Source organism: Etheostoma spectabile, chromosome 3, assembly GCF_008692095.1.
Source record: "Etheostoma spectabile isolate EspeVRDwgs_2016 chromosome 3, UIUC_Espe_1.0, whole genome shotgun sequence".
NCBI lineage: Eukaryota > Metazoa > Chordata > Actinopteri > Perciformes > Percidae > Etheostoma > Etheostoma spectabile.
Genome location: NC_045735.1, coordinates 5,735,124 through 5,753,451, shown reverse-complemented (window position 1 = coordinate 5,753,451; position 18,328 = coordinate 5,735,124). Strand labels below are relative to the sequence as shown.

General features: G+C 36.3%; 2 protein-coding genes across 8 annotated transcripts in view; one reads left to right on the top strand and one right to left on the bottom strand.

Moving 5' to 3' along the window:
- Positions 1-1,297: 1,297 nt before the first annotated feature.
- Positions 1,298-5,411, top strand: hspb12 (heat shock protein, alpha-crystallin-related, b12). The gene is made up of 3 exons (XM_032505181.1): positions 1,298-1,702; positions 4,029-4,189; positions 4,992-5,411. The coding sequence occupies exons 1-3, from the start codon at positions 1,456-1,458 to the stop codon at positions 5,181-5,183; spliced, it is 600 nt and encodes a 199-aa protein (XP_032361072.1). The 5' UTR covers positions 1,298-1,455; the 3' UTR covers positions 5,184-5,411.
- Positions 5,412-17,074: 11,663 nt separating this feature from the next.
- The window catches only part of LOC116672846 (chloride channel protein 2), a 162,668-nt gene continuing 161,414 nt past the window's right edge, over positions 17,075-18,328 (bottom strand). For all 7 annotated transcript variants that reach the window (XM_032504801.1, XM_032504810.1, XM_032504827.1 and 4 more), the window contains one exon: positions 17,075-18,328. This exon is cut by the window's right edge and continues 2,262 nt beyond it. The gene's annotated coding sequence lies outside the window, so the exon portion shown is untranslated.

Genomic DNA, 18,328 nt, shown 5'->3' with positions numbered 1-18,328 from the left:
GATGTCTTTAAATTTCCATCCAATAGTAGTTGAGTTATTTCAGACTGGACCAAAGTGGTGGACAGACAGACCAACATCCCTGCACTTGACATTATGTCAGCCATGTAATTTGAGAAGAACTCTGCTAATATACACATACATCTAGAAACTGTCCACTGTAAACAGCTACTTTTCCAGAAACTCTGTCAGTCAGAACACACACATGGCATTCAAGATTTATATAAGACACAGCAGTTGTCCTGACTATGGTGTTCACAGAGAATTTCGGAGTTTAGCAGTACTGTTTTGGAGTTTCATGGTGGATTTCACAATGATTAATTGATTCCCAAAAATGCTAAATGGAGCTTTTTTGATTTTCTTTTTCTCTTCTCAGCTGTTCTGTGGCATGTCTGCTTTTGCCTCATTTGCATCATTTCATCATTCCCTCTCTTCTGAATTCAGCCAGAGTGCACCTCATGATACACCATCTGTTGGAGGTCAGGAGAGATACTGTGTTGTTGACTCTAGAGACCACGGTGTGCCACCCCGAGAATAAAAGTATTCCCAGTGGGGACACTGGGCCTCTGGAGGGAAAGCTGAATGGACAAACTCCTTAACTGCTGACTGCGAGGAGCTGAAGGAGACAGAGTCTCTATATTTTAGAAATTAGTCTATTAATCTGCACTTTTTAAGTCCTTTCTATGACTGTTATCCCAAAAGGCAAAATGCAAACAAACACGTACAGAGCATAAAAGTAAAACTCTCTTATATGCCATTGTAGACATATAAGCATTGCCTTGAGGACAACTGTGTTGTCAACAGGTGCATGTCATTTCAATTAGAGCTTTTAAAGAGGGAATTTAAAGGTCAACCTGGGCTGTATTTATCTTGACTTTTGCCCATTTTGTGATTTTGGTCTTAAATTTGTTTTCACAGGAAGCACTCTCAATTTCAGATTTGAATTTAGAGTGTGTCCATAATTCCATTAGCTGGTTTGCAAAACTTAAATAGCCAATTTTGTCTTGCATTATTGATAAGGTTCACATTGTATGCTCCGTCAGTCTAACGGACAACCACTCCACCATTCTGCTATTTCTGACCACATGCTGGCAGCCTCTCCAAGTGGCACCCTTCAACCTAATCTCTGCTGAGTGTCTGAATAAGAAGGGGTCTCCACTCCTTATCAATTTGTCCGTTACATTCCTGGCACCAGTGGTTAGACAAACTGCCATTTATGGCTAAAGGAAGAACACTACAGAGCACATGCTGTGCTTTACTGACCCACAATGCACCAGGGCTTTATAAACCCACAACAAAGACCATTTGACAGTGAGTGAGAGGTTTAGGGCTTTTGATAAACCACTTCTTTGACTATATTCTCAGTATTCATTCTGAGGTTTAACAGAAATAAAAATTAGAGTAAGATCTTGTTTTCTGAGGCTGGGGCGTATTGAGAACGTGTGCACATCTACTGCAATGGCATCACTGACATCTTCCAGCCGCAGATCCTCCTCATCCTACCGCTCATCGTCACGTTACAGCACCTCCAGCTCCCGTCGATCAGAGGGCTCACTGGGTGGGTCGTCTGATTCTTTGGATCCCCTTTTTGAGCCGTTTCTTGACTCTGCTGATCATTCAAGTCTGTTTGTAGAAGAGAGCCCTGGAGGACCCAGTTGTTCGGTCCCCTTCAGCAGACACAGCAGATCATCCTATGGACACACTGGTAAGGAAATTGAGGGATTGCAAAGTCCCGTCCCCATTAGTTATTGTTGCTATGCCAACATTTATGTTATTGTACTCCAAATTCAGTTTATAATGAGACAAGATTACCACTCAAAATTCTTGGTAATTTTTGAAAAAAATGGCCCTAAAGTTTTTTTGTGAAGTAGTAGACTTGGTGAAATCTCAGATTTCTCAGATTTTATCATCTATAGCTAATAGGGCTGTATTGATACACCAAACCCGGGATTCGGTTCGAATCACAATTTTTGACCCACATTTTGATACAAACCTTGATTCTTGATTCTGAGAAAACTTTTTTTCTGCTACATGGCATTGTTTTGTCATTGATTACATCCCGCATTGCAACACAGTAATACAACAGAGAGCTTATTGATTGATATTGATTGATATTGATATATTTCAATATCAATGAATCCATAAAAATAATGTTTTCAAAATCGTTTCAGTGGTTCATTAACTCATTCAAATGAGAATGAATGGAAAAGTGCCTGCTGGAAAGGTGCTGGTTGACTTGCAAGTAGCTAAGGCTAATGCTTGGTCCATAACTCTAGCTAATTCTTGGTGGGAAACATAAGAATACGACATTGTTCAACACCCTCAGTTATTTTTAGTATGTTCATTTTGACCATGGTTCACAACTCTGGGCTTACCCACGAATTCGTCAGTAACGTTAACTGTACAGAAAGATGACTAATCTAATGGTAATTTAGTTAGCTAGCACACCCCTGTCTGTCTGCTTCACCCTCCCGGCGCTGCAAGGCTTCAGTCGGGATGAAAGCCGACAACAGCCCCGGGGACACATCCAGTCCACAGTCAGCCCACAGCCAGCTAGCAACCATTCACTATCATTTCAGCCCCGGGCTGGGCCCCCAGCCAGCTATCAACCAGCCCGGTCAGCACTTGACTCCGGTGCTAAGGACGCCAACGGCAGTTTACAGAAACAGACCCAGGCACACGAGTCAGAACAACAGCACCCTTAACGTTACACCTCTGTTAGCGTTACCGGTCCCCCCTTTGTGGAAATTTTCCAGCCTTGTTCTTTTATTGCAGGTTAGATAGTCCCAGTATTTTAATGTAAGTAAGATAAGGATATGTGTAATGTCAGATTGTTTTTTTTAAATTGTAACACAACCCTTTTTTAACAAGACAACAAGAACAGAAAAGGCATTCAGGATGAAGATGTGTTTGGCAAATTTAATGCTGTCTTAGGTATTTGTTGTTATTATATTATGAAAAAGTTACATAAGTATCAACATGATCAATAGCTCTAGAACAGTCAAAGCTTTAGTGCCTTGCCTATACCTTTTTATATTTTGAGGCATAGGGTAGAGCCTTTTTCAATCACTTTCTTCACTAACAGGAAGGAGATATTAGTATATTGCATTACAGTGTTGGGCTGATTGAAAGAACAAATGCCACAGAAAAGAAAAAGACCTGCTGCTCAGAGAGAGTAATGTGCTTTCTCTGTGAGAAAAATAAGAGCCTGTATTGCTCCAGACTTTGTCTACTGAGTCACATAAAAAAATAATTGGTGAAAATATAAAATAAAAAGTGGAGTGCTAATCCAAAACACAGGAGCCTAATATGACGTGTTAAAACAGTTCTGCTGCCGCACAAAGCAGTAACAACAACGATAAAAAAAGGTTTATTACTGTGACCCTACAGGTGGATTATAGCATAATCAATAATCAGGCTTAAATTTGATTTCACTGACCCATTTGGAATATTTTAGGGCTCAAATGTCAAATAAAATGAAAAAGAAGAGCTACAAATGTTCCCACTGAGTCTCTTCTTTAGTGAAAGATTGTCTCCTTCCAGACTGTAAACCATTTACAGCCAAAACAGAAGCTTCAATCTCTCGTGGTGTTTAATGGCCTTTGTGTCACATTCAGAACATAAAATACAAAACAACTAAAAACAACAGAGCGACGATACTTGGCCTGAACATTGAGATTCCCAAAGACACTGTGAAATACATAAGCCACGACTAAATTGTGGAAAATGTAAAAACTAACCACTATTTGTGAAATGTTTCTAGAAAATGATAAGTATGAAATGTTATTTAGTCATTCTGATATTTATAACAAACAGGTTTTAATTGAGTTCACTTTTATTTCATCATAGAGTGTATTTCTTTTTTCAAAAGTCCATAATGACATTAAAAAAGAAAATTCAATTCATTTATACTTCACAACATTTCCATTGATATTTCCGAAATATTCCATCAATTGCATTCCATCTAACCATGGTCTTACCTGCTCTATATTGTTCTAAGCAGACCCCCCCCCTCTGTGTTTTCCCTGCAGCTCCTGTAGGCGGCACTTTGACAGGCCATCAAAGCAGCACAGGTGGCGGGGTGCGATGTCTGGGAGACAGCTACTACATGTCAGCTGACGTCAGCCAGTTTGAGCCGCATGACGTAGTGGTGATGGCCTACAACCACCATGTTGTCATTCATGCCCAGAAGGTGTGTGTGTGTATCTTTAAATTAGCAGAGGTGTGTTGTTGTACTTCTGAGGCTGTGTATGAGGGAACAAGTAGATCGTATGTGAACATTATTCACACACACATTTGGATTAAAGTCTATATAATAATACAATGTTTTCTGCTGACAATAAAGATTGATCGATGGTTTAAGTAATGTATCAAGCACAAAATCTATGACATATTTCAGTTTGGATTTGCTGCGTTTCTTTTTTCTTGTTTTATAAATGAATAGATTCATTTTATAATTTTTGTTTAATCTGAAAGCACAAAGGGATCAAAATAATATTTTAAACTTCTGTTTCACAAAGTTGTTTGCATAGATTTTTTTCTCATGTATGCACAACTGGTTTCCATGGGGAGAGTCTCTGCTGTGCAGAGGAAGATAGTTTTAACAGGAATCAGCAGACAAATTGGCAAAAACCCATGTTCAACTCGCCGTAAAATGCCTGTAACAGCATTATAAAATGTCTTCAGAGAGAACGAGTCCATGTTCATTTCTTTTCCCCTCTCCTCCATTTCTGTCTCTCTCCACCACCTGATCAGCATTGACTATTTGCTCTTTTCTCTATCACTGGTTCTCACCCTCTTTTCTCGCCCTTGCACCTTGCTTGGCCGTGTTGATCTTCTCACTTTCTCCTCCCGTCCTCCAGTGCTCAACGACCTTTCTTCTCATCATCTTTTCTTCCCTCTGTTTACCCCTTTCCAACAGCTACCCCCTCCTACAGATCAATTCCTACATTCGCAACCCCGGCTTTCTTTAACCTTCTGTCTCTGTCCTTCAGGTACAAGATGATGGAAGTATCAGTGACACGTTCACCCATAAGTCCCTGTTTCCGGAGGATATGGACCCATTGTCGGTCAGTGGGACCCTTAACCCTGATGGTACCCTGGTGGTGAGTGTCCGCCGGACCACGACCCTGGGTGGGCTGGAGCCCCTAGGTGTCCCAACCTTCCGCAGTGAAGCACACCTTTGACTTGGCTTCATCTTCTCACAGTATCTTAGCTATTTTTTTAAATATTATTTTATGACAGTGTTGTTGGGTACACTCACCTATCAAACCAATAAAGGCATTATAGTTGAAATGTCTGTAAGTTTTTTTTCTGTTCAGCACACTTTGGTCCACTGGAAAATATTGCAGTAACTTCTGGGAAGATTGCCATGATATTTAAAAGTAACATCAATGACTTGAAAAATTATTATTTGTATCATTGGAATTGGTGACCCCAGGACCTTTTGTCTGGCACCTGAGTTAAGTCCAATCTTTCCCTTTATCGATGGGGTGGGGGTTGCTGTTTGCCGCAGTGTCTTTTTTACCGGGGAGTGCCAAAGTCAAATATTTTCATTTTTTATGATGACATACTGCACACAGACCATGAAACCCTCCAAACGTGCACGTTTAACTATTAATACATTGTGATCAACTTTTTTTACATGAATCTTCTAAATTTGTACTATACTTTAAATGCCGCCAACTTTGTCTGTAGTGTCAAACTAAATTGTATGAGGAATTTGTCTTTTCTCAGACATGCAATACATGTGTTTTCTTTACAATAAAACATGTTTTGTTGTTGTTGTTGTTGTGTGTGACTGTGGGTGTGGGGGTGTCAGTCGAGTGAGATTCCCCTATCTGACACATTTCCCACTTTTCAGACTCATTTATTCTCCTTTAGCTGCTTCTTCATTTCTTCATCCAAATTGAAGCCAGCAATCCCGTTTACTATCATCTTAGAATGAACTATGAATACATCATTATATTCCACATCTTTCAAACATTATTGGTGTTATTCAACTATTCAATGATGTTCATATGTCAAGAATATCCAAATATTCCACATCTTTAAGACATTATTCTTATTATACTTTTCAATGATATTGTAATTTCTTATTATTTATCTAATTAAAACATTCTCTCTTTTTCAATTAAAAACTATTTGAATACACCAAATCTTTCAAACATTATGGCTATTATTTAACTGTTAAAAGACATTCATACTAATTAAACCAAATCCCTATTCTCACTGCTTCATCTTTTGTTGACATACTATGACTATTTTTGACATACTCTACTATGCCTTTTTTATCACTTTTTTCAACACACTATACTATGACTATTCTATAAAAAGAAAGGGGGGGGGGGGGGGGGCTCTGTTTAGAACAATATAGAGCATGTAAGACCATGGTTAGATGGAAAAATTATATTTCATACATACTGAAATCTAAGAATGTAATTAATGGAATATTTAGGAAATATCAATGGGAATGTTGAGAAGTATAAATTAATTAAATGTATAAGAATTACGAATTATAGCATGGCTCATATGAATAAGTTTTGGCTGTAGATTATAATACATTGTACATTTTACTTTCAGAATACATTTATACTGTACTGTAAATACATTTTCTTTCGCTGCAATGTTTTAAAGCAATTTTTCAACACTCTATGTTGAAATAAAAGTGAACTCCATTAAAACCTGTTTATTATAAATCTCAGAATGACAAAATAACAATTCATACTAATTGTTTTCTTGAAACATTTCACAAATAGTGGTTAATTTTTTACATTTTACGCAATTTAGTTATGGCTCATGTATTTCACAGTGTCTTTGGGGCTCTCTATGTTTAGGCCAAGCATCATCACTCTGTTATTTTTAGTTGTATTGTATTTTATGTTCAGAATATCCAAATATTCCACATCTTTAAGACATTATTCTTAGTATACTTTTCAAAGATGTTGTAATTTTATATTAATAATCTAATTAAAACATTCCCTCTTATTCAACTAAAAACATTTTGAATACACCACATCTGTCAAACATTATGGCTATTCTTTAACTGTTGAAAGACATTCATACTAATTAAACCCAATCCCACTTTTTTAACTATTCTCACTTCTTCCCCTTTTGTCGTACTATACTATATTACATACTATATTATGACTATTTTTGACATACTCTACTATGACTTTTTTCACTTTTTTCCGACACACTATGCTATGATTTTTTATAAAAAAAATGTGCATACTATACTATGACCTTTTAATCACATTTTTTCAACATACTAAACTATGACTTGTTGTCACTTTCTTTGACATACTATACTGTACTATATTATCACATGTTATGACTTTTTTAACATACTTTACTGTGACTATTTTATAATTTTTTTCCAACATACTATACTACGACTTTTTATCACTTTCTTTGACATACTATACTATATTAGGACAGGTTATGACTTTTTTCAACATACTATAATATGACTTTTATGATTTTTTTATATTCGATACTAGGATTTTTTTTATCACTTTTTTTTATCAATCTTTTGACATACTATACAATTACTTTTTCATGAATTTTTCCACATACTATACTATGACGTTTTTCAATATACTATACTATGATTCTTTTCTCAGTTTTTTGAACATACTTTACTATGACTTTTTATAAAACAAATGTACATACTGTACTATGACCTTTTAATCGTATTTTTTCAATATACTATACTATGACTTTTTATCACTTTCTTTGACATACTATACTATAATAGGACAGGTCATTACTTTTTTCAACATACTATAATGCGACTTTTATGATTTTTTTATATTCATTAGTGTGATTTTGTTATCACTTTTTTTCGACAAATAATACTATGACTGTTTTTAACAATCTTTTGACATCCTATACAATTACTTTTTCATGAATTTTTTCACATACTATACTATGACATCTTCCAATATACTATACAATGATTCTTTTCTCAGTTTTTTGAACATACTATGACCTTTGGTCATACTATACTATGTCCTTTTTTCAACATTCTATGTTACGACATTTATTACTTTTTCCTCATACTATACTATGACTTCTTGTCACTCTTTTTCTACATACCATACTATAACTATTTAATGGCTTTTTTTTAGCATACTACATAACTCTTTTCAACAAACTTTAGTCAGTGGTACGGTGGCTCAGTGGTTAGCACTGCTGCAACTACCACCAGCAAGTAGGCACTGCAGACTCTTAACCTCCAATCAACTCCTGGACTGGGCTATGCTTTGACTTCTTTTTAAAACTTTTTTCGACATGCTATACTATGACTTTTAATGACGTAATATTCTATTAGTTTTTGGACATATTCTATACCGTGACTTTTTAACAACTATGACGTTTTTCAACATACTGTGTTATACTATGACTTTTTTGGACATACTATGCTATGACTTTTTTCAACATACTTTCACATAACTTTTTTACTTCTTTCAACATAGTATACTTTGACTTCTGTGGAAAAACTTGTTTGAACTGGCACAACAAAATCATAAAATATATAAAAACTATATAAATAAATGCATAAACAATTCTTTTTAAATGCTGGTCAAAGATGAATATTCCAAAATTGAAATCGATGAAATGACGAACACATTATTGCAAATGTATACATTCATTCATCCCAAGCATTCCTGTGTGCCATGGTAAGGATTGAACCCACATCTCCCAAAGTCCCAATGGTCCTTCACCAACTTTTTCAACAAACTATGACTTTTTATGACTTTTTTCATCATACTATACAATTTACCAGGACTTTTTTGGACAAACTCACCTATGACTTTTTTCGACATTTTACAACAAACTATACTATGACTTTTCAACTTTTTTTGACATACTATACTATGACTTTCTTTGAAATACTATACCATGACTTTCTTTGACTTTTTATGACTGTTTTCAACACACTGTGATATGACGTTTCATGACTTTTTTATGTAATATACTATGACTTTTTTGGATGAACTTTACTATTAATTTTTTCAACATACTATTATACTATATACTATTAAAATAAATACTGTGAGTTTTATAGAACTTTTTTCAACATACTATAATATGACATTTTTAGGTTTTTCAATGTCCTATACCATGACTTTATAACTTTTTTCAATATACTTTCCCATGCCCTTTAAATGACTTCTGTGAAATACTATAATATGACTTTTTGTACATTTTTCATCATACTATACTATGACTTTTTTAAACTTGTTTACTTTTTTTGACATTCTTTACAATAACTCAACATACAAATCTATGACTTTTCAATGACTTTTTCCGACATACTATACTATGACTTTTTATGACTTTTTTCATCATACTATTCAATGACTTTTTAATTACTTTTGGAACATACTATAATGTATCCCATGACTTTTAAATGACTTCTGTGAAATACTATAATATATTATTATATTATTATTAAATATTTTTTTAACTTACTACACCATGACATTTTTATGACATTTTTCGACATAATATACTATGACTTTTTTGGACAAACTATACTGTGGATTTTTTTAACATATCATACTATGACTTTTTTTGACAAGCAATACTATCACTTTTTTCAACTTAATATGTTGAGAAAATAAGATCACAAGGGTTTTTTAAATTACTTTTTTCGACATACTACACTTTAACTTTTTTCAACAAACAACTAAAAAAAATTGCCTCCAATCATTGAGCATGATTTATGCTTTTACATTACATCTACAACGTACAGGAGCCCAACGCCAGATCCTATTCTGCAGCCTGATGTGCACCTCTCCTCACAGTGATGCACTAAAATTGTAAAAAAAGTCAGAATTCTATGACTTCTTGTCACTCTTTTTCTACATACCATACTATTTCTATTTATTGTTTTTTTTAGCATAATATTTGACTATATATATACACTATACATGATTTTTTTTATGACTTTTTCCGACACACACGGAATAATATGTATAATTTGTTTTAAATATTATACTATGACTTTTTTGTCACTTTTTTTAACATGCTATAGGACTTTTTTAAACATACTATACTATAACATTTTTCAACAAACAATACTATGGGCCCTATTTTAAGTATCAAACGCCAAATGCAAGTAGCTTTGTGGGCGGATCTTGGGCGCTGTTGCTATTATACAGGCTGGATAAATTGCTCTTGCACCCAACGCAAATCTAAAATGGGTTGGTCTGAAGTTTTGGTTTGGGCGTAACGTGCAATAATCCAATCAGAGCGTTATTTCACATTCCCTTTAAAAGCAGGCATGCTTGTTCCATGGCGGATTGCTATTATGATGGTGGATTTGCTAGGCACAGGCTATTAATACATGCATGGGCTAGTGATTTTTCTTTTTGACAAAATGTAAATAAAGAAATTTCACAAAAACATACTTGTTTTGGACTCTCACTGAATCACGAGGTTTTAAACAAAGTCAATTGCACTGGGTGCAAGATAAGGCTCTATGACTGTCATATCACTTTTTTCAACATTGTGTAGTATGAATTTTGTACAAGCATTTTCGACTTAGTAAGACTTTTTAATGTATTTTTTCCATGTTATACTATGACTTGTTTTAGACATACTATGCTGTGACTTTTATACAATTTTTTCAACATGCTATACTATCTCAATTTTAGACGTACTATGCTCACTTTTTATCACTAGGACTATTTTATGATTTTTTTCCAAGATACTATTTTATGCCTCTTTTCAACATACTATACTATTTCTTTTTTGATTTCCATGACTTCCATTTCCTCAACTTAATTGATGTCTGATTACAGAAATACGTCGGTTGGCAAAACGTGCGCTGATGTGTTGGAATAGAGGAAGATGGCAGCAGGACTCGTTTGAAGAAGCCACTAAAACTGATGCACACAATCAGTTTTTCCAACATACTATACTTTGACTGTTTGCAACATACTACACCGGGACTTTTTATGACACATTATACTACTTTTTAACCATTTCTTTCAACATGCTACAGTGTACTATGACAATTTTTGACATACTATACTGACTTTTTTCAACCTACTATACAGTGTTTTCCCTGGCAGGGGGGTCTAGGCGCCATTCTTCAAAAATATTTGACATTTTTCAATAATAATAATAATTTTTAAAAAAAGCAATCGCACCATACATTTTTTTGCATCTCTTTGTTTTATTGCTTTTTTTTCATTTTTTATTTCCTTGGGGTTGTTTTGAGTCTCTTTGTAGTCGGTTTGTGTCCCACTGTGGTAGTTATCTATTATTCACATCCTTTTGGACCCTTATTGTCACCATAGCCGTGTCTAAAACGTTGAGAAAGCTAGAGGAGATCATGAATAAATGACACTCACCTTTGCTGCATGTCATTCCCCCTCTCTCTCCCCTTCATGTCTTCAGATGTTCTACAAAAACAAAGGCCTAAAATGTCCCCCCGAAATTCAGCAAGAAGAAATAAAAAAAACATCTTAAAGACAAAACTTAAAGTTAAAGAAGTCCAACTAAAACCATTAGATCTGAGAGATGTCTTTTAATTAAATTCACTCGGCTTAGGTGCTATGACTATTTAATGACTTTTATATGAATTTCTTCGATATACCATGACCTTTTTATCACTTCTTTTGTTAAACTATACTATGACTTTTTCATGCCTTTATCAACATACCTATAGTATGACTTTTTGACATGCTATATTATGAAACTTCTTTTTAAAAAAACTTAAAATATTCTACTATTGTTTAATACATTATTGGTATTTTTCAACATTTCAATGAAATTTGTACTGATTAAAACCTTAAAACCACGTTACCAACTATTCTCACTACTTCCCTTTCTTCTTACGCAATTATGCCAGCAATCCAGTTTAGCTTTAGCAATTTAGCTTTTCAGCATTCACAAGCATTAAGCATTATTAATATTATTTGTCTCTTTAGTTGCTAAATGCTGTTCACCTGCTAGTTGCTAATTCTGTCTGCTGTTTTAGCCCAGATAAAAAATATAATGTAAAATATTTAATCGCAAATTAATCACACATTTTTATTGTTCTAAATGTACACATTTAACACTTAACAGGAATAAAAGTTGGTTATTACTGTTAAGTCTCTAGCCACAACACTTAAAACTCACTTTCAAAGCTAGTGCACCTGTTACTCTCGTTAATTTCTAATTCCAAGAGAAGCAAGTGTCAAGTTTTACCTCAGTTTGCTAGCGCAAAGGCTAATTGAGTTTTAAAAGTAAAGCAATAAAACCTAACTGATCATTACATCTATGCGTAAAACTGCGGACTGACAGAAAACAAAAATGCACTTTTTATACTTTTCTGAAGTTTTTCTTTCCTTTTTACGATCTGTGGCATTGATGAAGACACATACACACAGACAAAAAACAAAGTGTAGTTGTCTCCAAAGGCCTGTCTGTGCCTCTTACCAGCAATGACATCAATCAGTCTCCAAGTGCAACAAGCACTTCCTACTTTGTAGCAGTTACTGGATGGCAGGAAGACTTTTTCAAGTGACACACTTATTTGTTATTCATCAGAACAAGGGGCACGTCAGCACAGACAGATGGCACCCTGCTCAATTCATCTCTCATTCATCGCAATACAGATGAGCGACTGCAGCAGTGTTTTGTCTTGAAAAGTCTTGAAAACTTTTCAGTGTGAAAACACTCAAATAGGCATACAGTCACTGACTCACAACCCAGTTTTGTTACAGGAAGGTGTTGGGGTTACATCACTACTGATATTAACTGGCAATTCAATTAGAATGGACTCCAGATTATGTAGGTACAAATTTCAACAGAATGTAAAAAATATATTTCTACAACACTGGGTAGAAAGAGGTGTCCTACTGTAGCATTATACACACGCCCACACACACACACACACACACACACACACACACACACACACACACACACACACACACACACACACACACAGGGATGGGGCTGCAGTTTAATGAATATGAACTTGTTTAGTTCATTACGCACTCTTCACCCATTACAGTCCAGATGCTTTCCTTTCATTCAAAAACAGCAAAACAACAGATGATGAAGGTGTGTGTGCATGTACGCTCGTATGTGTGTCTGTGTGTGTTGTGAATGAGGAAGCACCAGATGGAGGGGACAGAAAAAACACTGACAAAGAAACAAACACATAGTCACAAAATTGAGACTGCAAAAAAAGTGTGTACATCATTACTTAGCACTTAACATCCCCCATGGGAAAGCACAACTAGGAACACATTTTTAGTTAAGTTTAGAGTTTGCTACTGGCATTGAAGTGCCGCACTTGACATACTTTAATATTTTGGGAGTTGTTCATCAGTTGTTTTAGAAATTGAAGGGATACTTCACCGATTAGCATTAAGCTTTTTATCAGTAGAAACCTGGTAGTATTTTCGAATGACAGTGCTTCCGTCCCTCATGTCCCCCTGAGACTAGATGTCTCTGTATTGTGGGTCTAGAAAAAAGCCTCTGATGACTCAAACATTTTTTCAACCTGCCCATAGGGGATTGGAATCTTAACCTGAAGCGAGTCAAACATGTACAGTTAAAGAAATGGACCAACAGATCTCATTGCTCTCGACGGAGACCAGTGAAGGATATTAGAAGCTCTTTTCCGGTGATGGCTGAGCGTTACTGCGTAGCTTCCAACTGAGTCTTCTGGTAGAAATCTCAATTATTCCCAATCAGCAGAGACGGAGAGCGTAAGTATGTGTTAGAAGATAACATAGGCACAGGCTAATTTTTGCTAACTTCAATGCTAGTTAACATTAGTAATTAAACCTAAACAGCTAATGTCGGACGTCCAAACTGTCTGCGATCTTACCCTGCACTATACAGTGATTCCTCAACTGTACAACAGTAAGTCACGTGGTTATGACTAGGGATGAGCCGAGTACTCGGCTGAAACGAGTATCCGGTACGGATAAAGCACTTTTGCCGAGTACAAGTATTATACGAGTAATACGAGTCAATATCTGTACTCGGATTGAATAAAACTCTCAGATGGCCGCGCTGCGTTCTGTGATAATCACACGCGCCCCCCCCCCCTACACACACACGCTCGACTTACACACACACAGAACATGGAGAATTACAGCGCTCTCGCTCTCTCTCTCTCCCTCTCTTCTCTCTCTCTCTCTCTCTCTCTCTCTCTCTCTCTCCTCCCTCTCTCAGTTCAGGTCCGCGGATCTGTTCCGTTAACGTAAAGGGTTTCTTCAGCTTCAGGTTTGTTTTTAACTTCGGTTTGTAGTACATACTTAGTAACCAGTAGATTTCTGGTAAACGTGGGGTTTCAGACATGCTGCTTGGTTTAAGTGCAACTCCCGTTGCGTCTGCCGTCGGAGACCTTTTTTTTTTTTAACCGTCAGCTGGCTTCATTAAAGTCAATGCAGATCTGAGAAACAGCATCAACCCCCGCTCCCTCTCTCTCTTTCTCTCTCTCTCTCTGTGTCTCTCTCTTACTCACACACACACACACACACACACACACACACACTGATCATAAAAAAATTTAAAGTTAAAAAAGAAAGTTATATTGAGTATGAAAACTCTTGTTCATTACGTTTTTACTTCATAATTGCAACCGCATGTGATGTATTCGTTGTTACAAAACTTGTTATGTTTATATGACACAATCTTTAGTGATTTTTACAAAAACATCTGCTACGGAGCCATAACGTGAGCTACAAGGTAATTGAGCCTTTTATACATTGTCTTGTTTTTTTAGAAATAAACAACGGACAACTAGAGTCTTTAAACACTTCAGCTGTGAAGTTATTCGCTGTCAAAGGGGCGCCGAAATGAATGTCAGTCAATGGAATGCTAACGACGGGTGATGGCTGGGTAGCATCCAAATGGCGCCATAGGAAGATTTGCTTAGAGAGGAGAGGCTTACCCCCTTGGAGCCGAAGCAAGTCGAGTGTCAGCCATCTGGGAGCTAAGCCACAGCTCTCTCTTTTCAGCAGCAAACTTTTACAACAATTATGTGCATTCAAACTACCGCAAATGTGTAGGCCTACCATTGGGATACATGGGTACAGATCGGAGAATATACAGGAAACTATATTACCAACTTGTGGAGGTGGGCTGTGTTAACATGGACACGGACTGGTGCAGAAATGGGGTTATTTTATCTAACTACTGCTAACCACTGGTGGAGTTTGTGATTGTTAAATGCCGACCATTCTACATTACACGCAAATTCACGGCTGTGTTTATACTCCACGTTTACATCACTCCAAGCGCTAAAGCTACCATTGCGTTAGCTGAACTTTACGGAGCCTATAATGTGTGTGCACTAACTGTAGCCTGTTTTGTATGTCCTTTTCATATAATGTAATTTCTATATATGTTAAATGTGTGAGACCACTGAAACATTTTGTGTATATGGTTGAAATGTCAATAAAATACACTTGAATTGAATGCCTTACTGTCTGTCTATGTCTCTAAACAGTAGGCGTGGCTTGGGAGTGGAGGAAAAGCAAGTGCGTTCTGGCATTTGGTGTCTTTCATCCACATGAGCCAAAAACACATTTTCTGGCTTTTCTCGGCCTAGAAGGCACCAATTTTTAAAACAAAATTCACATTTATAGTACATAATTGACCCAATTTAAAGATAGAGTCATCTTTCCCACGGTGAACTATCCCTTTAAGGTTCACATGCTAGAGGACAAAAATTGCACAATGAGGTATTTTAAGAGAAGGGCATCATGGCTGAGCAGAGCTAGTCCCCTGCCCCACCCAAATTCATTCTTTTAGGGGTGGTACAAAACCCATGCAAGTATTTTTTGTGTCCCACGTCATGGATAGATGCTCTGATGAACATCGTCATGTAACATTTCGTAACTTTCCAGACTTTACAACTTGATAAGGATCAAGTGAGTGCATGACTGCACCATTAAACTCACCAGCCTGCAATATATTATGGGGTGCTGTTGTTGGAGTTACCATACTTACCAGTTTCTGACTTGTAAATATTGCTCAAGTAAACATGTGTTATAAATTACAATTGTGAAACAGGTTTTTCTATCCAATTTTGTACAAAGCAATATGGAAGTGTTAACTTAAGTCACAAATGAGATACTATATGTAATCAATGCAAACTATTTTTAATTATTTTAATTGTCCCATGACATAAATGCTGTAAACATGGGAATAGTTCAGATCTTTACCATTTATCCTATATAATTTGAATGCAGCAGAAGGGCCACAAAGTCTACACTGGTTGAGTTTTCTAAATAAGGGCAAGAAGGCTGATTCTCATGGTTGTATTTGGAGAAGCCTTTGACATGTTCAATGAGGGTCCATACCCTGAGTGGGATACAAATTTGGTGCATTCCCACAAGTGAGATAAAATATTTGCAATAATTTTTAATTAATTCTTAAATAAACTTAACTGTTATCTTTCAAACACTTCATAGAATTGGTTGTGGTGCACATTGTTTTGATCTTATTTCCATAGAGACTTGTAATTGTAGCTGTAAAGTTACTTCTTGTTGTGGGGAGCTGGAAAGACATCAGTATTATAGCTCAAAATACCACCATGCTTAAGATGCTAGTATGACTATACGTATAGGTTCATAATCTTGTTGTATTTTTGCCATTACGTTTGTTAATCTGTTGGTCAGTTCTTGTTTAAAGTTATTTGTGTCTTTATTCATTGTATTTTCTTAAATAAAAGGCCTTTACTAGTGCAATGAAATGAGCTTAAACTTGAAATCTGTTCTCCAATAGCAAGAAATAAACCTCGTTAAACGGTTTGTTTACTGAGATAGATTTGGGCAGATTGAATTACAGGGTATGAATATTCTCATCTGATCAAAATGCATGGTCAGGCACACACATTGTATACAGCCTTTAAATCACTGTGCACTAAAAAGATTTGGGACAAAAATAACTAATTATTGTGGCATTACGCCGTTTGCTTCCCCACTGGGATTATCACCGGAACACAAAAACAACACTCCAGGTGCTTTCCAGCTGTTACTGAAGGGAAAAAGAGGACAGGCATCTGCAGAATAGCAGGAGATATAAAACAGAAAAATCTTCAACAAAATAATTGTTAAAATCTCATTTATTCATCCCTGATATAAAAAACAATTTTTCGGTGTGAAAAATAGCTTGGCCCTTGGGGTTTGCTGTAGTGGAGAGCCGCCAGTACAATATACATTCCCTAAGCCCATGGAGTGCATAAAAGATAACCCTCAACATGGTGGTGGTGGTGGTGGTGGTGGGGTTGGGAGCTGAGAGCGCGGGCTACAGTTCATGCAGCAGATTCACCACAGAGCCTTTTTAAGATGAGACAGGGAAGGTTTCCAAAAGCCAAAATCAAGAGTCTGAGCCACTTCTCTTCTTGAACAAAGGCTGTCCTTAAATATCTTAATGCTGATTCTAGTGAGATTCTGACAGCTTTTATTTAGGCATTTGGGAAACTTTCCCCCTTAAACCGTCATTCAAATATCACTTCATCACACAGAAGCTCCTGTGTGAGCATCAGTTCTCGTCATATACATACATCTTTTTACACTTTTCAGGTTTCTTTACAAAAATAAGGTTATCTTGCATTCATGTCATCAATTAAAACTGGATTACAAAATGAGAAGAACAACAGTTATTGCACAAATTGATTACCTACAAGATCATCCATAAAAAGAATGAACCAACCAAAAACCTTTTTTTTTTTTTTTTTTTACAACTTCTACTTTGATTAATACAGACTAATAAATATGCATCTACCTGGGTCTATATCTGTCTGGTAGCAAATGAGATGAAAGATTCTGAAATGTTTGCAGAGGGGAAGGCTCTGGCAGAAGGCAGAATAATGAAAATCGATGAAAAGCGCAAACAAATGAACAGAACCAAATCATACTAGTGGATCTCTGTCAGTCTCTGGAGTAACAGATGTGGTTGGGCACTGACGACAGGTTGCCATGGTGACATTTGCACACCCCGCCAACACATCATCTACCCCGCTTACGTATTTGTGTGTGAAAAGTGCCTCGTCTAGCTGCGTGACTAGAAAACCAGACCCAAACATTAGTGGATTGCTTATTCCTGTTGATTAAGAAGAGGAGTTGATGCAGGCACTTGAACATGTCACCAACAGACCACATGCCGGTCCCTTCAACAATAACTTCCCTTGGCTTGACAATAACATTTTTTTCCTCTATCAGGCAGCCATTGCAATCCTTCACCCCTTGTGTTATTTGCACTTAAAAAATACATGTCTTAGTAGAAATGTTACAGACAGCATGTCAACAGATAAGAAATCCATAAAGGACAGCATTAAAAAAATCAATCTCTTTGTGAA